This window comes from Pipistrellus hanaki (assembly GCF_964339955.1).
Source record: "Pipistrellus hanaki genome assembly, chromosome: 5".
Taxonomy (NCBI): Eukaryota; Metazoa; Chordata; class Mammalia; order Chiroptera; family Vespertilionidae; genus Pipistrellus; species Pipistrellus hanaki.
In genome coordinates this window covers 19,596,331-19,619,600 of record NC_140507.1, presented here as the reverse complement: position 1 = coordinate 19,619,600, position 23,270 = coordinate 19,596,331, and the positions used below count along the sequence as shown (strand labels likewise).

The 23,270-nt window shown below is 41.7% G+C and overlaps 2 protein-coding genes across 10 annotated transcripts in view; one reads left to right on the top strand and one right to left on the bottom strand.

Moving 5' to 3' along the window:
- CSNK1A1 (casein kinase 1 alpha 1) overlaps positions 1-7,676 on the bottom strand; it is a 39,089-nt gene extending 31,413 nt beyond the window's left edge. For 4 of the 6 annotated variants that reach the window (XR_014795031.1, XM_084884221.1, XM_084884223.1 and 1 more), the window contains exons 1-2: positions 6,948-7,676; positions 6,193-6,299 (exon numbers count right to left, since the gene is read on the bottom strand). Coding sequence is in view for 5 of the 6 variants with exons in the window: in XM_084884221.1 (XP_084740347.1) it covers positions 6,193-6,299; positions 6,948-7,070 (230 nt within the window). In the remaining variant the exon portion in view is untranslated. The remainder of the gene's footprint in view (positions 1-6,192; positions 6,300-6,947) is intronic. The other 2 variants (XM_084884225.1, XM_084884224.1) reach the window with 2 other exon arrangements.
- A 15,070-nt stretch (positions 7,677-22,746) lies between these two features.
- The window catches only part of ARHGEF37 (Rho guanine nucleotide exchange factor 37), a 31,358-nt gene continuing 30,834 nt past the window's right edge, over positions 22,747-23,270 (top strand). For 2 of the 4 annotated variants that reach the window (XM_084884219.1, XM_084884217.1), the window contains exon 1: positions 22,866-23,140. The gene's annotated coding sequence lies outside the window, so the exon portion shown is untranslated. Of the gene's footprint in view, positions 23,141-23,270 lie in introns of all 4 variants that reach the window. The other 2 variants (XM_084884218.1, XM_084884216.1) reach the window with 2 other exon arrangements.

The following is a 23,270-nucleotide window of genomic DNA, read 5'->3' as shown; positions in this document are numbered from 1 at the left end:
TATGAGATTACAGGTAGTTTCTAGTACTGTGTTTCCTGGTATAGGGTTTCCTGAATTAATCTAACTCATAGGAGGCAGCAAGTAAGAATCCTTATCCATTTGTAGTTCTAAGAAAACATGGGGGTCGGTGGGTGTGAACAGGAAGCACTATTATTAATCTGTGAAATATGGTAGAGTACAGTGTTTACTAAACTTTGCTGTACACCAGAGCTTTTATAACTTATAATGACTAAGTCATACCCCACACCAATTAAATCAAAGTAAGTAGTTCAGGTTAGCTAGAAGCCAGGTGTCAATATTTTCTAAAGTTCTCCAATATGCAGCACAGTTGGAGAACCACTGGTGTAATTGAAAAGCAGTAAAATATATTCAAATAACATATTAGTATGTGACCACTGAGACTCACAATTTACATGAAACCCCAACTTAGGGGATTGTTGTAATGATTAAATAAGACCAGGACATTTAAGTTATTAGTTTTTAAAATCAGTACTTTTTAATGGAAACAACATGACCAAAACTCTGTCACAGAATTTTGAGACCCATTAAAATAACAAAGTTTAATGAGAAAGAAAAAAAAAAGGAAAGGAAAGGAAAGGAAAGGAAAGGAAAGGAAAGGAAAGGAAAGGAAAGGGAAGGGAAAAGAAAAGAAGACCAGGACAATGCTTGAATAATGGGCAAGTATTTTTTTCTCTTACATGAAGTCATAAAAAGGAATGTTTAGCCACAATGAAGTGAACCAACTACCCACTTATTTCAATAGTATTTATCAATGTGGCAAACATACATTAAAGGCAACCATACATTAAAGTTAGAACACATCATTACATCAGAGAATGAAAGAGGTATCTTTTATCCTTATCATCCAATCAATTTATGTAACACATTTAAAAAAAAACCTCTAAGACCTAGTTGGTCTTACAAAATCCCTTTTATAAATGGAAGCTGACATTACAAATTTCAGGTTCAGATCTATATGAGAGCACAGACAGAATCCTAACTCTCATTGTAACTTTTCCCATTTTCCCTTTATATTGAGGAATGGAATATGCTAAACCTTTTTGAACAGCACTTCCAAAGTCCCCATTAAAACAACACATTCCACTGATACCTTACAGGAAAGAAAAAAAGCAGTATCCTAGTTCTTCAAAAGAGTAAGGCAAAGAGCTCAACTGCTACTAAGCATTCACCACCCCACCTGATTATTTTATTAGGTAAGTATAACAGTATAGTTCCTGTTAATAAATATTACTAACCTGCAGCTCTGCATAGACAAATAACAAAATTCAGAAAAAATATGTAACTGTAATCCAAAAGATCAAATTAAAAAAAAAAAAAAAAAGAACCTACATTGTCACAGAGTAGCTTTATCAAAGATTAGCAGTATTTTTTTTTAATCAAATATTCTTTCTCTCAGTAGGAACTACACCAGTGCATGTATTTGTTAAAACAGACTCAGTGGCACATTAAAATCTGAACATTCACTCTGTAAATTACACCTCATTTTTAAAAAATCCCATTAAGACATGCATTAGTTCATGTTGTATGATTACTGGTCATTCAAAATTTCAAGAACTATCTGAGATGATACTGGAAATAAACTAACAAAAAGCATCATTTAAACTAGCTAATTATTTGTATTATGAAAGCTATTAAGGTACTCATTTAACCTCAGAAAAACTTCTGTTAAACTCAAGCACCAATTTTAATATAAACATAGTAATTGTAAAATACCCAATTTGTAATATGTGCTTCAAATTCTAGTTTTGTTTTATAGCATTCTTGACAATGACAAATGAGAAAACCTTACTAAATGCTACTTTTAGGTACAGCTTAAATATATTTTGAAACAAACTATAACTAAAAATAAACCAAGGTAGTAAATTCCATGTACTACACTACACATGGGTTCACAAATATTTACTCCAATTTAAAATACAAAAAGTTTTCATCCTGCAATCCAGATTGAAAAGGGAGAACAAGAATTCTAAGCACCTAAACAGTAATACAACCAATACATTTATAGAAGAGCTTTTCAGTTTCTCTGTATGAAGCCAATGCCATAAAGTGAAGGTGGCAAAGTATGGCTCTGCAGCATCAAAGGAAAAGGTGTGGGGCATGTGAACTGGCATGACTTGACCTTGGCATAAAGGTGAAAATGGTTCACAGGAAAATTCAGAGTTAGGAGATTCTAGTACCCCTCTGAAAGTCAACATCTAATTTGTATTATGAGCCGTTAGGCTGTATCTCTCAGGTCTCTTCCAGTCAAAAATGCTACCTAAGCATCATTACATCATTTCATAACTAGGAATCCATTATAAGCTAATAAAGCATCTTTAGTATACTGTGGATTTAGTTACCCTATGAGTTCAAATCACATTTCTCATGCATTCAGTGATCTTTCTAATAAAGACATACCCAGTACAGATGTCACCTTTGTTCTCTTATAACAGCATTAGAATTTATTTACAGGACATATCCTCAGTGCCAAAAAGCTAAGATTAAAATTTAAGCTGCTTTTAAAACTGAAGAGGAAGGATTAATTAGTACTTTAAAAATACCTTCTAGAGAATACTTGACATTCGGGGGGGGGGGGGGGGGGGGGGAATTAAAAATACAAGGTAACAATTCTTCTTTGTCCCTCCCAACTTCTTTATTCATAATTTCCTTATAAAAATAGATTCCACTAATTTACTTCCTTCTAAATGATAACCTATGGAGATGTCATTTGTAAGAATCTTTAGTGGTGTCTCATCCTATATAATAAAAGGCTAATATGCAAATCGACTGGACAGCGGAACGACTGGTCACTATGACATGAACTGACCATCGGGGCAGACGCTCAATACAGGAGCTCCCACAGGGGGAGGTGCCACTCAGCCAAAGCCGTTAGCCAGGCTCACAGCTGGCGAGCGCAGAGGCGGAGGCAGAGGCAGAGGTGGGAGCCGCTCCTGCCTCCATGGCAGTGGTAAGGATGTCTGACTGCCCGCTTAGCTCCATTCCCGATGAGGGCATTCCCCAAGGGCTCCCGGACTGCAAGAGGGTGCAGGCCAGGCTGAGGGACACCCCCCTCTTGAGTGCACAAATTTCATGCACTGGACCTCTAGTAACTAAAGAACTTTCATAGGTAAGATCTAAACATGACATCAAACTGTGATGAAATGGTTTAACTTCTATCTGAAAACAAGTCTTAAAATGTCAGGGCTGAAATTTCTGAGATCAACTAGGCCAGTGACTTTAAGTAGGGAAACTTGTTCAAACAGATCCCTACTCAAAAGCTCATATGCAAAACTTTTTCTAGAAGAGTACCGGTAGGAAACCTTAAACCTTTCTGTCCGCAACTCTCCTTTCCCACTCTAACAAAATTAGAAAATTACTAAGTTGGTAATATCCTTTTTATTTCACAGATGTAACAAAATGATAGGCCCAAAGAGGTTAAGGCACCGACTAACCCCAGATTACTCGGTCTACACATGGCAGATCTAGATCTTGGTTTTACCATAACTGTTTCTTTGGAGAACACATTAATTCAGAGTGCCACAAAGAAAGAGAGTGTTATAACAGAAACACAGTAATTTTAATTGAGTTTCCAGAGGCCAATTCACAAGGTCCAAGGATTTCAGATTCTTAAAAATATCAAGAGACTGAATGTCATCCTCTCACTCTTGCTCTTTACACTGGATGCTATGTCTCTAGGTAACAATAGATACTTTAATAAGGTCCTTACTAGGTAAGGGGACCTGATTAGGCAGATCTGCTATGTAGGTCAGGTAATTTGCAGTTTTTTTTGTTTTTTTTTAGAACTATCAGAGTATATTAAAGAAAATGGGAGTTGGGGGGTGTCAACACATCAACACATCTAAAACAAAGGATAATATAGTTTGCCTTATTCAATCTAGCTGAAGTCAGTTTAATTCACTATTTACCAAATAAATATTTGAGTGTATATGATGTGTAGGTAATGTGGGTAAAAACTGCCGCCCAAAGAAAGACTTTTCTAACTAAGTCTTCCTTAGTCCTTACTGCTTCAGTGGGGAAACAATTCCTACACTTAAAACCAATGAACCACTTTTGTGTCTATGTACCATTCCTAAAACAAATTTACTCCTTCCCCACCCTCATCCAATTACACATTTCTGCCTGAGACTACTCCCAGAAGCCACTCTCTATTCTTGGATGCCTGGCCCAACCAGTTCACCAAGCTCTCCTAGAGCCAGATCCTGAAATCCCATCTCCTCTCCCAGAAAGCCTTAACTTGAAAGCCAGGTTAATCTCTCTAGTTCTACCCACACAGTTTATAACTACCACAACTCTCCGTACACATCTTACAATAGATGCCTATTAGTTTGTTCACAATTTCCTTTACTCATTGTTTATTCAGTATATTAACCATTACTTTTGTTAGGTACCAGTGTCATTATTAAATAAAAGCTACTGGATAAAAGGGCATGTACTTAATTTGGGTTTAGCACTGAAAATGCCAGGTGCTTAATGGTTTTTAAAAAATGCCTTTTGAAATGATTCCAGATATATTAAATTCAACATGATTTGTGAAATTTACAAGATATCCCAAAATGGATAAATCTAAAAAGCATTATGCTAAGTGAGAGAAGCCAGACACATATACTAGTATGATTGCATTTACATGAAACTCCAGGAAAAACTAGTGATGAATGCAAATCAATGGGTGCCAGTGATGGACAGATTACATGCGAAGGGAAAAGAGTTTAACATTTTTAGGCTAATGTAACTGACATTTTCTTTGAGAAGGAAAACACGGAGGTAACACGGAGGTATCAAAAATTTCATTCTTCCACAGTAACAAACTTACTTTCCCACAAAGCAGGGTGTTTTGTTTTTAGGGATGGGAATAATTTAAAATCTCAAATCTGGATCATTTTAGATTTCACATTAATCTTTATCTCAAACGATAAACCTGGCATTTTCTACCAAATAATTTACTTTATCACTTAACAACCAACAGAACATTTCATTATTCAATTTCTCCATTTAAAATGTCTATCAACATTGGAAATTATTTCAGGATAGTGTTAAATTGATTGTTTCCACATCAGAATGAATGTATGTAATCTAGTTCTTAATTCAAGATTGGAGGAATAAATATTGGAAATTGAAGCCACAGTACATATCAATTCCACTTAATTCTCAACTACCCCTGGATCTTTTTGTTATTTTTGAGTAATTGCTGGGTTTTAAGCTATCTTTTAGTATCTATTCTAGGAAAGGGCCCTTTAATCTCAAAAGCCAAACTATTCTAAAACCCTTTAAACAATTTCCCCTGATGTGACTGGCGAGTTACTGACAACTCAACAGGTTAAAGTTACTTATCAAACTGTGGTTTCGTGATCAAGCTTTCTTTGAACACAACTGAGACTGAGTATGCATTTCAACATAGCGCTGAGCTCCAACTGCCTTTGCCATTACCCACAGACATTTAAGTGCCCAGACTGAAATGTAGCCAACCCTGCCATTCTTGAGAGTAAATTAACACCTTGGGAAGGGCTTCCTATAGTATAATTTAGTAATTTCACGTCGCATCTGCTGCAGAGATCAGACTGTCATTATGCCACCTCCTTTCTTGAACCCCCACCACCACCCGCAGCTTTCTTCTTGGCTTTTCAAAGGTTTAATCCACTCAGGACTGCCCACGGGGGAACCCGGGCACCTTCACTTGGGAACCCCACGCAGAGAAAAGGGCAGGAAAATGCGGTTGAGTCACGTCGCTCCGCCATTTTCTAAGCGGAGGAGGAAGACATGTTGGAACAAAAACACAACAAAAGAGCAGCCATTTCCCAGGCCGGCTCCGACAGCAGCCCGCGCGGGCCGGGCCGGTCCCCTCGGCACCTTCAAGCCCTCCTCGCTGCACACCCCTAGCGCATCCGGGGTGCCGGGCGGAGGGAGGGGAGCAGCCTCCGACCCTGCAGCTCACCCGCAGGCTCCCGACCCGCACGCAGCGCCCCGGGAAGGACGACGGCAGCTAAAACCGAGCAGGGTGTAATCCACTGGAAACCGACATTAGGTTGACAAACTGAAATGCACTCAGTGATGGTGGTGACGAACGGTTCAAAGACAACCCCTGGCTCAAGGCAAACCCAGGTGTAACTCAAATCCCAGGGCCCGGATGCAGCTCGGTCCCCGTTCCCGACCTGTGCGTGTGCTTGGGGTTCTTACCGTATGTGGGGGATGCCAACCCCGCCCTGAAGGATTTTATAGAGTTTGCTCTCGTACAGCAACTGCGGGTGTCTGGCCTTCTGAGACTCTAGCTTCACTGCCACTTCCTGCGGAGGGGAGAGGGGAGAATGGCATCAACATCCCTGTGGGCTCAATGTCACTCGCAAAGGAAGGGAGACATGAGCAAAAGCTCCAGCTCGTGACCAGAAGGTGAAAGAGGGAGGCCGGGGGGAGAAAGCGCTCTTTGTCAGGATTATAAAAGGAGGCTCCGGCCTCAAAGGCCTTTTCACAGGGGGGCAGTGACGAAAGCCGCACGTCCTCTCTCAAGTGCAGGGAAATGATTCATGCAGAAAGCGTAATGAGGGGTTAGGAAGACACCGGGCGATCGGAAGCCGTCCTAATTAGAACAAGAAGACCAGTCGGATTAAAAAATAATATATATAAAAATAATATATAATATGTTTATGGACATATATCGCTGGAAAAAAGGTTTTGCCGTTTTCACCTTAAACGACGGTAAAACAGATTACAATCCTGGGAAACTTCCCAGTTCACCCAAGCTTTCTATCGTGGTCTTTCCCTTTTAGGGCAAGAGCGTGGGAGAGGTTCCTAAGCCGGGAAGCGGGCTCCCTCTGGACCCCGGAGCGTGCGGTAGGGGTGGGGGCGGGGGTGGGGGCGGAAAGGCCCGAGCGGTTGGGGCTGGGGGTGAGGACGGCGGGCGCAGCGTCGTCGCGAACCCCACCCCGGGAGATTACCTCGCCATTGGTGATGTTGATCGCCAGATAAATGTCCCCGAAGGAGCCAGACCCGATCTTCCGTACCAGTTTGTATTTCCCTCCGACAATGAATTCGGCCTTGGAGCCGCTGCTGCTCGCCATCGTGGGAGACAGAGGCGGAGGCTGGGGCCCAGCCCCGACACCCCGGAGAGGAGGACGCGGGCCTCTGGGCTGGTCCCCTGAGCACGGCTGCGGAGGAAGGCGGCAGGGGACCGAGCACGTCGGCTTCTGGCGTCACAGGGCCCCGAATCCGCCGACGGGAGCCCGATCGCCGCCGCCGCCCAGTCCGGTTTCTTTCTGCTAGGTTGCAGTTTTAAGCGGGGTTCTCGCGGCTCCCAGGCTGGGCCACTTGTGTCCGGGCGGCCGCCACTGGCCTCGCTCTCGCGGCGACGTCGCGGGCTGGAAAAGGGGCGCGGTGAGTTAGGGCGGTGATACCGCTGCCGCCGGCTCCCGCCCGGAGGGACCCCTGTCACTCCGCCGACGCCGCCATCTTGTTACTCCGGCTCTAGCCAACGCAAAATGCCCCCAGTCCCCGGCAGCCGCTTCTTCACGGCGCAGAGCACTCTGGGAAAGGCGTCTCGGCACTAGCCCCGGAGGGTCGGCTGTGAGAAGAGGGCGGAACCGGACCCGTGAAAGTCGCGGCTCACGCTCCATGCGTCACCCCGTCACCGCCCAACTGCTCATGCGTACTACAGCCCGGCTGACTGCGCAGGCGCGCGGTGGCGAGCTCCTCGTTCCCGCCTCCCCCCCCCCCCCCCCCCCCCCCCCCCCCCGGCTCATTTTCACTTCCGGTCGTTGGCTGGTCCACTCTTGCTACCTGTTTGTTAGTCACCTCGGCAACGCCCGGCCCCTGAAAGGCCTTGCGGCGCCAGGCCTCCAGAACAGTTAAGAGAGGAGTCACCTCCATTTTTCTTGTAAGGTGTAAGCTTCAGGTCTTGGAGTTGAGTATTATTGACCTTTGCTTTCTGAAGCGGTTTTAAACCTTTGATCTTTCCGCCACTCCCTCCGCCCTCGACTGACCTAGTCCAGCTCAACTTGTTTTGAAAGGAGCTGTCGCCCCTGGTGGAGAGGTAGAGAAAAGCAGCCCGGGACTGGCTGGGTTTGTTCAGGGCTCTCCAAAAATCAATAAGAACATATTTAAAAATAAATAAGTAGCCAGGCCAGTGTTGCTCAGTGGTTGAGCGTGGACCTTGAAACCAGGAGGTCAGGGTTGGATTCCTGGACAGGGCACACGTCCTGGTTGTGGGCTCCATCCCTAGTAGGGGCATGCAGGAGGCAGCCCATCCATGATTCTCTCACCATTGATGTTTCTATCTCTCCCTTTTCCTTCCTCTCTGAAATCAATAAAAATATATTTATAAATAAATTAATTAAAAAAAATAAAGTACTTTGTGCTGAGGTCTTATAAAATGGTGCTAATGGTAGGTAGCTGTTTTGTTAATATTCTTTTTTGACAAAATTAAAGTTGACATTTTAAGTTAAAAGCTTTTGAAATCTCACACTCTGGAACCCATTAGTTTAAATGACTTTTAGAAGGCCTTCCAACTGAGATTCTATGATTTTGTGTATATATTTGATGTTTCCTCATTTGTTTCCAGCACTGACAAATACCCAGCAAAATGATATGGGTGGCCATAGCCTTTTCAAATGTTATTTCATTTTATTCCATCTTAAGATTTAAATTTGTCATACTTAAAGAAGGACAAAGGTTGGTTTTTGTTTGTTTTTTAAGAAAGTGAAGCTCTTAGGTGTCAGTTATGATTCAGCCTTTTCCTTAAAATCATGTATCATTTATGATTTACTTTCAGCCTCAGCAGTTGAAGAATTACCTGTTTTAGGTCCTGCTATTTTAAAGTTACAAGACATTCTGTGCTTATTGAATCAGCAGCAGCTTTGGTGTAATGGAAGAAGTCTTCTAAAATGTGCCAAAATGCAAAATACTCCTGGATCAGATGAATTCACTAAAAATGTAATCAAAAGTATAGGCCTAGGGTGGTCTGGGTGAAGGAAGCGGGGGAGGGGAGCATGGGAAATGGGGACATTTGTAATACAATCTGCAATTTAAAAGTATAGGATAAAATTTTAGACTTTGAAGAAGATATCACATCTAGTTCAATAATCATATTTTTAAATGCTTTACAATTTTCACATATCAATTATGCCCTACTAAGACAAAAGTGGTTTGCCCAAGATGATATGGATGATATTAGAGGCAAAAAAAGGACTAGAACCCCAACCTCTAACAGAAAGATAAAAAGGAAAGGGTAGGATGCAAATTGGGACAGTCATGCCACAATGATACTTCTATGTTTATAGAGAGGTCAAGATGAATTGAAAAAAAAAAATGTTAAGCCCTAGTGTTTACCTAAGAAAAGGTCACTGGTAACCAGAGTATGTTTTGAGTAAAATGATAAGGACAAGCACCAGAAGTATAGCTAGATGTTGTAAGAAGGAAAAATAAAACACAAGGGCAGCCTGCCAATTTCTAGAATTGATTGGTGCAAATAAGTAGAAAAAATGGAATGCCTTAGAATATGTCACTGTTTCAGGTGTTAACTGTTACACAGCCTCATGTACAATGGGTTATCAGATAAGTTAGTGGAGTGATAGAAAACAAGAAAACATCAGAAATGTCCTTTTGGGTCAGAGTGATAATCCATTCAGCCTGTTTTCCAGTCATTGGCTATGACAGCATTTTCTGTGTCCCTTCCCTCCTCTGCTGTTATTCAGAAGGTTTTGTGAAAGTAGACTGCTGCATCTGTGATAGCAACTTCAAAAACATTTGAGATATTCCATGAACATTTCTTACATTTTATGTAGCCATTTATTTCAATCAATTTTATTTGAATTTATGCTTTTGACTCATAAGGCTTCAAGACTCTAAAGATTGATAAATTTCATGTGTATGTGATTAATCATTTAAATATAAAATATTCACTATTCTTTTCCTTATAAAAGTGACATATATTCACTTGAAAATTTTAGGTAAATCAGAAAAAAGAAAACAAAAATCTCTTAGAGATAATCAACACATGTTAACATTTTGAGTTATATAAATGTACAGTCTTTTTTCTGTGTATGTCATGTGTGTATATTGTATGTATATGTGTGTATACATATATTTGATTTTATTTCTTAAAACTTGCAACAAGTAATCATAGTGTGCATTTAGTTTTGAGACTTGTTTTTTTCATTTAGTGATTTGTTGGAGTCATGGTCCCATATGAGTAAATAATCTCTCAAAATATCATTTTTAATGTCTATATATTAAATATGTATTATATTGATGGAACAATATTTAACCAATCCCAAGTTATATTGCAGTTATTCTCAAACTTTTGCTAATAGTATAAATAATGCCTTAATGAATATTCCTGTAGTAAATCTTAGCTCATATCCAAAATTAATTGGTTAAGGTATATTTCTTGAAATCCTACTAGTCTTAAAGCCCCTTATATAATAAACAACAACTTCTGGTTCTGTTTTGGTACAGTTTGTGATGGATAAAACTATGTTCATGTGTTATCCTATTTTCTCCTTTCTTACACTTATCTTCAAATTTAAATTCTAACCCTTCACTTTCTTAAAAGTGGTAGTTGGATTTTGTCTGACCACCCATTGTTGAAAAACCCAATAAACTTAGAAGAACTCTTCGCAACTCCCCTATTCTCTTCCCCACACATTTCAAAATCTCAAGAATTTTGCAAGTTCTGTGGTTTGTGATGTGCTCATACAATTGAGAATGTCCCTTTTATGGACACAGCTAACAGGACACATTTGTTGGTTTGGCTATTGGTGAAACAATTGTGTTTTATAGATATTTAGGTTTAGTTGAAGGAGGGGAGTGGGTAGTGGGAAGAGTGGAGGGATTTGTTTCCTGTAAGAGGTCAACGGACCCTCAAAATCAAGAATATATTTAATCAGTTATGAAAACAGAATAATCTCATATATGTTCAAATCTCTCATATTTTGCATGAGCTCAAGTTTCCCACAGAAATAAATGTAAAAGGTCTTAGAGATGGGGAAGAATTCCATTTGTCACTGTTCCAAACAGATTAACCCAGGCTTTACTATAGAAATAGTTTACATTTTGAGTTAGGCATTTCAGTGTACTTTGTTAAATGAGAATGCGTCCTTTTCTACCTTTTGTTTACAAATAAAATGTTGTCATCTACATTTAGAGTAGTAGAAAACCAGGAAGTTTTCCTAACTTTAAGCAAGAGCCATGGAAACAATACAAGAGTAGTAGAAATTTATTTTATTTTTAAAAAGTAGTTTGGGCTGGGAGAGGAGAAACCAAAGTATCTCTTTATTTGGGTATTTAAGGGCTAGGTTAAATAGTGTAAGGAAATATATGCTGACCTAAGTTGTCAAGAAATCTGAATTTTAGTTGTGACTGAAACAGGCCAGTAAACCAGGACAAGTGGAATAGGGAAACTGAGACCAGATAGTTAAATAGCAGTGTACAGCCATCTAGAAAATCCCTGTGTTCCCTAAACCAAGAACATCTACACTAATAAAAGAGAAATATGCAAATTGACCATACCTCCATGGCGCCCACCAACCAATCAGGGAGTGAGTATGCAAATTAACCCAACAAAGATGGTGGATTAATTTGCATATGCAGCCTGGTGGGGCGGGATGCCTACTATGAAGGGGTAGGCAGAGGCTGGAGGGAGCTACAGAAGTGAAGACTTGCAGATTCCCTGGCAGCCGGGAATAAGGACTTGTAGGGAGTGAAGCCAGGGGAAGGAAGGCCTATTCTTGCATGAATTTTCATGCAATGGGCCTCTAGTTTAAGAATAAATTATTTACACTTCTCCCCAACTAGAGGGTAAATAGCTTAAATCACCCTATTCAGGGAGACAGCAGAAATCCAGTTAGTGCCATTTGCCAACCATACCAAAGGACACATGAAGTTAAGAGAATAGCCTAGGCGTTTTTCTCAGTGGTTAGAGCATGGCCCAATGACTTAAGGGTTGCGATATGATTCCTGATCAAGGGCAGTACCTTAGTTGCAGGCTCGATCAGGGAGAGTTTGGGAGGCAACCAATCGATGTGCCTCCAGCCCTTTCTTGTCTCACTGTCCCCTGCTTTAACAAACGTTCTCTAAAACTCACCTGAACTCATGCTGTGAAATTTTTCTGCAGGAAATCAAGAACCCACACACTACCCGCTGGCCCTAGGCATACCCATTTAGGGCCAGGTCCCCTTTCCAGTAACAACTCTACCTTAAATATTTTTCTAGGCTTCAATTTGTAATCTTTTTTAAAAAAAGTCAGATTCTAGCTTTAAAAATATTGTGCTGACGCCTGGCCAGTGTGGCTCAGTGTTTGAGCCACGACTCATGAACCAGTCATCTGTTCAATTTCTGGTCAGGACACATGTCCAGGATGCAGGATCCCTAGTAGTGGGCGTGCCAGAGGCGGCCAATTGAACTTTGTCCTTCTCCCTTGCTCTCAGTAAACTCAACGGGGAAAAAAAAAAAAAAAAAAAAAAAATTATGCTATTTACTGAAGATGACTTGTATACTTTGGACTCACAAATTAGAAAAGATTGGGAAATATCTTTTAAAAATATTTAAGAAAGGCAATACAGTCATCCCTCAGTAGCCATGGTGGGTAGGGGGATGGCAGTTAGACATGACCAGTATGGAAGGTTCCATATCTAGCAAGGAGCAATTATAAGGTGAGATGTCTCCTCCAAGGTGACTTTTCCTCCCCTAGCATACCACTGGTCATGTGATGTAGGACCTCCCCTCCCCCACCCATGCACACACCTTTCATGGTTCTGGATAATAGCCTCCTACTACTTCCATAAAAGCCTTGCACTAGCACTCCCTTAAGCCTTAAGCCTTAAAGATAACATCTAGATCTCAATTGTGTTTCAGCTCCAGACCCAGAAATGCAGGAAGGCCAGGCAGGGCAATGCCATGGCTGCCATCAGGACTGGCTGCCAGCAGGACCGGCTGCCATGACAAATGACCCCCTGCCCCAGCACCTACTGATCAGTGGAGACCAGGACCCTGAAAGGACACACCTGGGAAGCTGATGAATGTTCTATTGAGATCCTCTCCTGGGACTGCCAGATAAAAACCTTCAACACACGTAAGAATTTTTTTGTGAGTTTATTTGAGCCAAACTGTTGACAAATGCTGGGAAGCAGAATCTCAACGGATTGAGATAATGCTCTGGAGAATGGCAGTTTTGCACTTGTTTTATAACTACAATCAAAAGAGGAGATATAGGTGGGTTACATGAAATACACTGGTCATCACCAGATTAGGGAGGCGGGAGAAAGCAAAGCAGGGGGTGGGGGAACCTCTGGGGTTTGGTAAAAAGTGAAATGATAGACGCATACTTCAATGAGGGGATTTGTGGTCTCTGCAGAGCAGTGCCTGTGCTTTGGAGGGGTCCAGGAAAAGAAAAATTACTTTGACATTTCAAGGATTTGTTATCGTAGATACAAAAAGACAATAGGCTCAGCTAAGATAAAGATTGACCTTTCTCAGGGAAGATACCAGCCAAGGACATGACTACCCGCCATAAATTGCTTTTAGTTAAAAAGCGTTAATTTTAGACTGTCTTTGTCATTACTTTAGGTCTCGGGTGAGTTTGCAAGGCCACCTCGAAGGACTTCCCTGAGCTAGTCAACATGTGGCTCCTTTTCATCCATAAGACAAAGGTCTCTCTCTGGCACATACCTTTCCCCACCACCTTCTTTCTGGAGGCTAGAGCTCTCTCTGGATCAAGCTGGGATCTTTCTCCTTTCCTTCCCGCAGGCGCATTTTTTTTTTTTCTTTTTTCCCCTCTGTGACTTGCTTCCAGAGTCCAGGCAGCCTAATTGGCTTACTTCCTCCCTGGCTCACTTGATTGTGATTTTCTAGATAAACTTTCACTTATATCTGAGTTCCTTGGCTCTGAATTATTTTCTTATTAGAATTGAAGTCTAATATCTGGTCCTGATCGCTGCTAGAATTTCAGGATTCCCAAGAATACCGAAGTCCACAGAAGCTCAATTTTCTTATATGCAGTGGTGTAATATTTGCATATAACCTATGTACATCCACTCATACACCTTAAATCATCTTTATATTACTTATACCCACTACAGTGTAAATGCTGTGTAAATAGTTGTTATACTGTATTGTTTTGGGAATAATAATAATAAAAATAATAAAAAAGTCTGTACTTGTTCAGTACAGACGACCATTATAGGCCTAACTACATAGTACGTTTCAGCAAAAACGTAACATCCCCTCCCCCAATATTTTTTATATGTTTGAATTCACGGATGTGAATGAAGAACCAGAGTACAACTATAAAGGGCCAACTATAATGCTATCTTAGTTTTCAGTACAGCTCTCTCTGGAGATGAGGGAGGGGCCTCACTTAAACATAATCTCTCAGTGTCCATATTCTGCTGCATGGTGATCAGTCAGAATCTGGGTCCTGTCTTCCAGCTGAGTCTGAACTCCCACAATTTTGAAGGCTGACACCCATCGCTTCCATGGTCCTTGTTAGTCTTAAAAAAAATCCTTGCTTATTCTCAAAGAGAAAAAGTATGAAATGATTTTATTTTTCAACAGTCTTATTCTTGGCAAGGAATGGTATTTAATAGTGAAAATCAAGCAAAGCTAGTTTTTCTCCTATTATATTACTGTTTCCACTAGCCCCACCCCTGCCTCTTAGAGTTGCATTGAATTAATGCCTACAGCTTTAACTCTTTTGTCTACAGTGAACATTCTGCAGCGTAATATTTAAATGCCAGAGATATGTCCCGACAGGGAGGAAATTAAAATCACTAATGTTCCTTGCACTCATTGAAAAGCTTGCTAAGGCCAGGACTTGAAAAGTACTATAAATGATGTAATTCCTAAGTTTCCCCTGTGTTCCCCAACCCGACTCCATTATCTTGTTCTGGTCACTCTGTCTGACCTGGCAATATTTAGATAATCAAATTGTACTTTAAAATCTCTGTTTTAATCAGATGAACCATTAATTCCTGGAAATGCACTGTGATGCATGGCATTTGGGGATATTTGTGCTAGCTATTTTTATTTGGGAGCATTTTATTAGTGTGTTGAAGTTTCTTCAATTTCTGTCCCCCTTTTCTTTCTCAGACGTTATCTTCCTCTGCATTGTTCATTAGCAAGGGCATGGAACTGTGCTCCTTGTGACTCATTATTACTCACTATAGTAATCTATTCTTCCTTGTGAGACTAAATTTGGAAGATGCTTGAGTTGCCATTCCTGAAAAAAGCCAGTCCTAAGAGCACATCCTGTTAACTCTCAACTCTCCATGCTAATACCAGGCATCAATGATAGAAATCATAGGAAATGAATAGCTGCTGCATTTGATTCTGGCTAAGCCTAGTATCACCCCAGAAAGATTTACTATAGTCAACAAAGCCAGGGGTTTGATTGAAAAAAAAAAAAAAATTAAAAAGCCAGGGGGGAGGGAGGAACTCTGGATTGTAGGGCCCCAATGCACAAAGCAAAAAAGTCACACTATATTTATATAACCCTTTACAATTCATGAAGTATTTTATGCTGCACTAACTGGTGCATGGCCAGTATTAGAAGTAGGTAAACCAGCTATTGTTATATTCATTTTGTGTGTGAGGAAGCTGCAAGAGGTGTGGTAACTTATCCAACATCACCAGCTTTTGAGAACTCCCCATCATCCACACCACTGTTCTGTGATATGTGCTTGTTCATCCTTGAAGTTAGTGTGTCCTGTCCAGACCCCGGTACTGTGTTAGGTCTGAACAGGGAGCACATTAGCAGTCACCACCACAGCAGACCTACATTCAATTTAAATCACCCCCTTCCAACTGAGTGGCTTAGCTCATCTGCCACTCAATTGATCTCTTGGGGTCCATATCTGCAAGTTGGTGCTCAGTCAGGGTCTGGGATCAGACCTTCAACTGTGTCTGAACTCCCACAATGTTGAGGGCTGACACCCACCTCCTCCATTGCTGAGTCTCAAACCAAGTAGTCTCTGGCTCTCTAGCTGGTTCCTTGATCCTGGCTACCTGATCTCAGTTATGTACCTCTATCTGCCTGTCCCCACCAACTATCCCTCCTAGACAATGATGCTTACTCCTGCCTTGCCAGTGTTAGTTACTCCTGTCTCTCATCTTTTGAGATTCTGAAGCCACTTCATAGATTTAATAATAATCTTAGCTACCTCCTGGACTTTCTAGACCCTTTTTACTTCCTATAGGACTCTGAACCTGATCTGAACTCCTAAGAACGTCTTATCTGTTGTGTAGGCCAGGCAAATGATCGACATAGGCCCTTTCTACTTACCTGTCAGCCCCCTGTAATCTATATGAAATTAATACTTTTTAATATTTCATTGCTTAGAATTTCAAATTCTATTGACCTTCTAAGCCTGTATTTTCTTGTCCAACACAATCATTGATTGCCATAGGTTTTACCCTAGTTGAAATAGGATATCTAAAAGCACTTTGTTTAAGCCATAACCCTTGTACAAATATACTCTCCTGCTGTTATTGTTAGGCAATTCAAGCCAAAGATGACCTTTTTTAACCTTCCTGTTGGAGGGGAAAAGGCTGTTAGCTAAAGTAGGACCTTCACAATTATTGTCCAAAGCCCAAATAAGGCAAGTATAACAACAACAAAAAGTGTAATAACTATGATACTACCACAACTGGTTGAATTATATATATTATCCCTTCTGAGAAGGTCCCCATCCTAGGCTTTTAAGATGTGTCATAGGAAAGAAATATTCTAGGTGATTCTAAAGGAATCAGAACCTTTCTTCCAATCAACTTGAAGATGCTGAGTTTTCGGATTGCATCTACCCTGATTGGTAATAATTCCACAGCATTTAAAAATATGTTTTTATTGATTTTAGAGAAAGAGGAAGGGAGAGGGAGAGAGAGAGAAAAAAAACATGGATGAGAGAGCAAAACATTTATTGGCTCACCAGCACTGGGGATCAAACCTGCATCTTGATATGCCCTAACTGGGAATCAAACCAGAAAACTTTCAGTGTACCAGATGATGCTCCAACCAACTGAGCCACACAGGCCAGGGCTATACAGCATCTTATGTCATAAAAATAAATATTGTGGAGAAAGTAATTTCATCATTTTAGATTTTTAGATAGGACAACTGAGGCCCAGAGATCTTAGTTAACTTGCCCAAGTGCACTAAATGAATTGGGGATATCTTGTGTCAGAACTCAGGTTCTTCTGACTCACAAATGAACTGCTCTTTCATTTTTCTGGTCCATGCATTTCAGAACAGTAAGACTTCTGAGGAAGGAATCTGTCCATATATTTCACCAGTAAGTGAAGCTATAAAAACAGGCATCCACTTAATAGATCACAGAACATGCCACTGAGGAATGTGTTCAAAAACGTGGTCACACCCGATTTTCAATAATTATACAATGCTGCCATCTTGTGGATATGCTCATTTGCTGTTACTACTTTATCCTGCTTCTGTAGCCTGATATCATGCATGGCCAGAACTGCCTAATTGAATCTGAACAGTCAAATGGTAAATGCCCAGAAAAGGGCTGGAGTCAAAGAACGTAGAATAATATTTGAGCATTCATTGGTTGATCCTTGTATGTGCCCAACCAGGGATTGAACCCCAACCTTGATGTATCAGGTTGACATTCTATCAACTGAGCTACCTGGCCAGGGCTCATCACCAAATCTTAAAAGTTCATGTGAAGACCTTAACTGGGGTCAATCATGTACATAGGAGGCCTTAACAGAGTTTAGTCATGTACCCAGCCTAGATAGTCTCATTACCACATTACTATCTCAAGGCTGTGTCCTTGGGCAGCTTCTATCTAGTTTCAGGGAAGACAAGTAGAGAGCATAGGGCAGGAAGTGAGGAGCCTCCAGTTGCCCAGGTCCAGCTCACAGGTCAAACTGGCGGTCATGTCTTCTTGATGACCTTAAAGCCGAATGCTAGAACAGAGGCATTTATTTAATAATGCAGTTCTAGCTGAGACTGGTTTGGCTCAGTGGATAGAGCGTCGGCTTGGGAACTGAAAGGTCCCGGGTTTGGTTCCGGTCAAGGGCATGTACCTTAGTTGCAAGCATATCCCCAGTGGGGGGTGTGCAAGAGGCAGCTGATCGATGACTCTCTCTCATCGATGTTTCTAACTCTCTATCTCTCTCCCTTCCTCTCTGTGAAAAATCAATAAAATACATTTTAAAAAATAATAATGCAGTTTTAGCAAAGTAAACTTAGTGGGACTCTCCTAAGCTTCAGAACTAAGGTATCTATTTTTATTACTACTGTAGAAATTAGAGTGGTAGATTTCACAAAATTGAATGAAAAAATAGATATGATCCCAAGACTGAGACTCTAAAAGAGGTAGGCAGTTGTTTTTATTTCAGAGAGAGGGAGAGAGAGATAGAAACATCAATAATAAGAGATAATCATGGATCGGCTGCCTCCTGCATGCCCCCCACTGGGGATTAAGTATGTGCTGTGACTAGGAATCGACTGTGACCTGCAAAGCTCAATTTCTGAGCCACACCAGCTGGGCGAGGTAGGCAGTTTTTATTTTTATTTTTTAAAATATCTTTTTATTGATTTCAGAGATGAAAAAAGATAGATAGAGAGCACGGCCTTTGTCCCACTTAGGGGAAGCCCAATGTTGCTTTGTTGGCCAGGTCTGCACTGCTGTTTCTCTGTAAATGGCAAGTGTGCATCACGGCAGCTCCTGTGTTGAGCATCTGTCCCCTGGTGGTCAGTGTGCATCATAGCTACCAGTTGGAAGGTGGGAAGGACACTTAGCATATTAGCCTTTTATATAGACGGATGACTGCATAGTGGGCATTGGTCATATTTCTGGTTGCCCAGCCCTCAAATTGCCTTTATATGTTTGGGGAATAGGCCACTGTGTGAGGCAGGCCTTGGTATCAGTTTTTCTTGATCACTGACTGCTTGGGACCCAAGCATGACTGGTGAGCCAATCCCTCCGGATTGTGATGCCAGAGATAGGAGTCAAGAAAAGCAGGCAATGTGTAAAATTTATGCAGTGAAATCCAGTATCTTGTAGTAGTGACTGTAGCTGGGCCAGCTATGGCACCCAGTCCCAGGGCATTACTAGTGCCCAACAATAGCATCTCATGGCATAGTTTCCTCTGTGGGTCTAGCCTTCCTTGGTACCTGCCTGTATTCCTAGCCTGGCTCTCTAGCCTTTTCATTGATTCTTTGAGCTCCCGCTACTCTTTTAAAAATTTTCTTTTCTGCCTTAGTTAACTAGATTCAATTTTTGTTGTTTACAACCTAAAGACTCTGGCTAACACATAGTCTTTAGGTAATTTTCAACCCAAAAGAGTATGATGCTACTGGATAAAGTCATGGTCAAATTTGCAACTGGGCCCTGGCCGGTATGGCTCAGTTGGTTGGGCATTGTCCCGTGCAGCGAAGTTTGCCGGTTCGATTCCTGGTCAAGCCATATGCCCAGGTTTCTGGCTTGATCCCAGGTGAGGGGTGTGCAGCAAAGCAGCTGATCGATGTTTTACTTTCATGTTGATGTTTCTTTCTCTCTCTAAAAATCAATAAAAATATTTTTAAAATTTGCAATTGGTCTGGGAGATTTGTCTGAGCTTCCTTTAAACTCATGTACCTCAGGTAAAATGTCTGCTGCCCCACCCTACACCACCTCTCTGTCTTCCACAACTTGTTAATTCACACTCACTCAATAAGCACTTATTCAGCACCTACTATATACAAGGCAATATGTCAGGCACTGAGAGACCAATAAGCTGTAGCTCTGACATACTTTCAAATTTGAACCCGGTAAATATATTTTATTTTCAAAAGTAAATTTAAACATTGACCTCTCTGTTGAGAGTAGAAGTGACAGGGAACTCTTTTTATCTTTGAGTTAGTATCACTGGGGGCAAGGTGATATCCATTTCTTTCTTCTTCTTTTTTTTTTTTTTTAAATATATTTTATTGATTTTTCACAGAGAGGAAAAGAGAGGGATAGAGAGTTAGAAACATCGATGAGAGAGAATCATCTATCAGCTGCCTCTTGCACACCCCCTAATGGGGATATGCCCGCAACCAAGGTACATGCCCTTGCCCGGAATCGAACCTGGGACCTTTCAGTCTGCAGGCCTACACTCTATCCATTGAGCCAAACCGGTCCCGGCGATATCCATTTCCTTATAAATGTCCCAGAAATAAATCCCAAAAGGTAACTGCATTCCATTATTAGAGGTTTCCAGTAGAAAAAATAAAACAAGTAGTTCTATAGAGCACTGAGAAAAGAATACCTTTTTTTTTTTTTTTTTTTTTAATTGATTTTAGAGAGAGGAAGGGGGAAAGAGAGAAAGAGAAAGATAAACCAGCCACCTCCCTTATGTTTCTCGACTGGTGATCAAACCAGTAACCAAGGTATGTGCCCTGACCAGGAATTGAACCTGCAACCTCTTGGAATAAGGTACACATACTAATCAACTGAGCCAGCAGCCAGATAAAAAATGTCTCTTTTGAAGTTGACAACTAGATTGCTGCTCATCAAAATATTTGTGATGAGGATGAGAGATGGGGAATTAGTGCCAGTGCATTAGAAATTTAACTCCAGCCCTAACTGGAGTCCCAGGCTCCAGGTTTGATTCCAGTCAACGGCATGTACCTTGGTTGCCAGTACATCCCCAGTAGTGGGTGTGTAGGAGGCAGCTAATCGAGGTTCCTCTCTTATCTATGTTTCTAACTCTCTATCCCTTTCCCTTCCTCTATGTGAAAAATCAATAAAATATATTTTTAAAAAAGTAATTTAACTCCAGATAATGCAGAGTCCTAACATAGAATCAAAGAAACACCAGTACCACATACAAATACTATCCAGTTTGTCTCCTTTTCCTTAAATTACCAAATAAAGATTTCTCCAGGGTAGTGGGGACCCTGTTACCTCTGGAACCCCTATAATACAGGAATTTCCCAGGAGGGTTGACACTTGTATCTGAAAACAGAATACTCAGCACAATTAAGGAAGAAGGACACACATTACTAATGTAAAGTGGGTAAAGCAGATGTTTCCACACATCCAAGGAAAGACTGCTCACATACACCACACTTACTTTACAGGAGTTTACACAAGACCCTCACACACAGTAGGAAGTTTGATCCAAAAGTGAGACTTTGGGGGTCAGGTCTGCACTCCTTGGGTGACTTTGGGCAAGTCATTTAACCACTATAGGACTCAAGTTCCCTTCAGACTTCCTTCCGAATTGGAAGAAAACTTAGAGATGATCTAAACTGGTCCTTAGCTTTTACTTTTCTTTGAAGGATCCCCAATCTTCTTGAATGCTGACATTTATTAAAAGGATGCTCGCCCTCTCCAGGTGACAGATGTCAATTTTGAAATGCTCTGATTGATAGAGAAGTTCTTCCTCACATATTTGCAATGTGTCTCCCTATAGCTTTGTTCATGGTAGTAATCTCTAAGGTCAAGTCTAACCCATGGACAGCTCTTTAAGAAAGCTCTCAACTTCCTTTGCTTTTCTCCTCTATAGGCTACAACCACTCCCTCCTCTTCCATTGTTCTCATCCATCACATTCAAGATAACAGCACCATTCTGGGCTTCAGATTTTTATGGATGTGGAGTAGAGGTTCAGACTCTGAGGCCTCAGTCAGAATTTGAATACTGATCCAGTCACTTAACTGTTTGACAGTGGGCAAATTACTTTCATTTCTTGAGCCTGATTTTCCCTCTAAAAGGAGGATAATAAAAAAGATAATAAGCAGCAGCAGCAAACCTATCTCTTAGGGAAGTTGTTAAAGAGATAAATGAAAAAACACAAGTAAAATGCTTTTATAGTACCTGGCACTATTACTGCTGCTGTCATTAATAGTAATAAATATATAAGCTCTAATAATGAGGATAAGAATAAATATTAGAATCCAGAAAGATAATAAGCAGCAGCAGCAGCAAACCTATCTCTTAGGGAAGTTGTTAAAGAGATAAATGAAAAAACACAAGAAACATGCAGTATAGTACCTGGCAATATTACTGCTGCTGTCACTAGTAGTAATATATATATATGCTCTAATAATGAGGATAAGAATAAATATTAGAACCCAGAGGATTTAGAAATGTTAATCTAGTCTAGCCGGTGTGGCCCAGTGGATGAGTGTAGACTTATAAACCAGGAGGTCACCCTTAGATTCCCAGTCAGGCACATGTCTGTGATCCCCCCTAAGGAGCATGCAGGAGGCAGCTGATCAATGGTCCTCATCTTTGTTTCTCTCTCTCCCTCTCCCTTCCTCTCTGAAATCAATTAAAAAAAAAAAAATGTTTGAAAAAGAAAAGAAATGTGAATCTATTCAATTCATGACTCCATAAATAAGGTTTGGTTGCTCTGATATGAAACTTCGCATACATTTCATAGCAATTATCACTTTCAGTGTGTCTTCAATGTCTGACCCACCCCCAAGAGGGCGAGTTGACTGCTGAATACTTAGTTTCAGAACAGGGTCCCATTCACACTAGCAAGAGAATGGACACCTTCATATCATAAAAAAAGAAAATGGGGTGCAGGGGGGAGGAGGAGGGCTGGCAGATTTGTCTTAAATTCTGCACAGGGCTCCCAGGAGAGCTGGGACAAGAACCAGAGGTACTGAGCAGATGACGCGCAGAATTAAATCAAGGTTCCGCCCTAACGTTAGGCAATTCGAGCAAAGAGGACAGCTATCTAGTGATCCAGGCATCAACATTCCCACTGGGTGGCCTAAGTGCCCGCCCCTGTATTTGGGGTGACTACCAAAAGAAAGACCCGACGAGAAGGCTGCTTCCTTGGGTGGGTGTGCCCCGGGGCATGGCGGCAACACCCACTTGTAATGCTCCGTGCCTGGCTGTGGCCGCTCAGGGGTGTTGCTGCTGCAGCTGGGCCACCTCCCAGGAGCGGCGAGAGGAAAACAACCTGGCTCCGCTCAGATAATTAACAAAGGCCGGACCGGGCCGCGCCTTCCTGCCGCACGCACGCAGGCGCGCAGCGTGGGCAGAGCGGTGTCAGCCCGCGCCCTCCGTGGGGACGGCCGCTCGCAGGCCCGGCGTGGCCTGGGTCCCGGCCGCCCGCCGCCCCGCCGCCCTGGCCGCGCAGTCCCCTGGCGGCCGAGCTCCGCGCGCGCGTGAGCTCCGGCACCTTGCAGTCGCGGTGAGTCTGCCTGGCCCAGGGCCCGGGAAGGGTGCAGGGAGCGGGCAAACGGCTGCTGTCAGATCTGGAAAGGGTGGTGGGGGAGCGTGGGAGCGGAGATTCACAGTCCCAGGTTGCTCTGTAGTCAGCT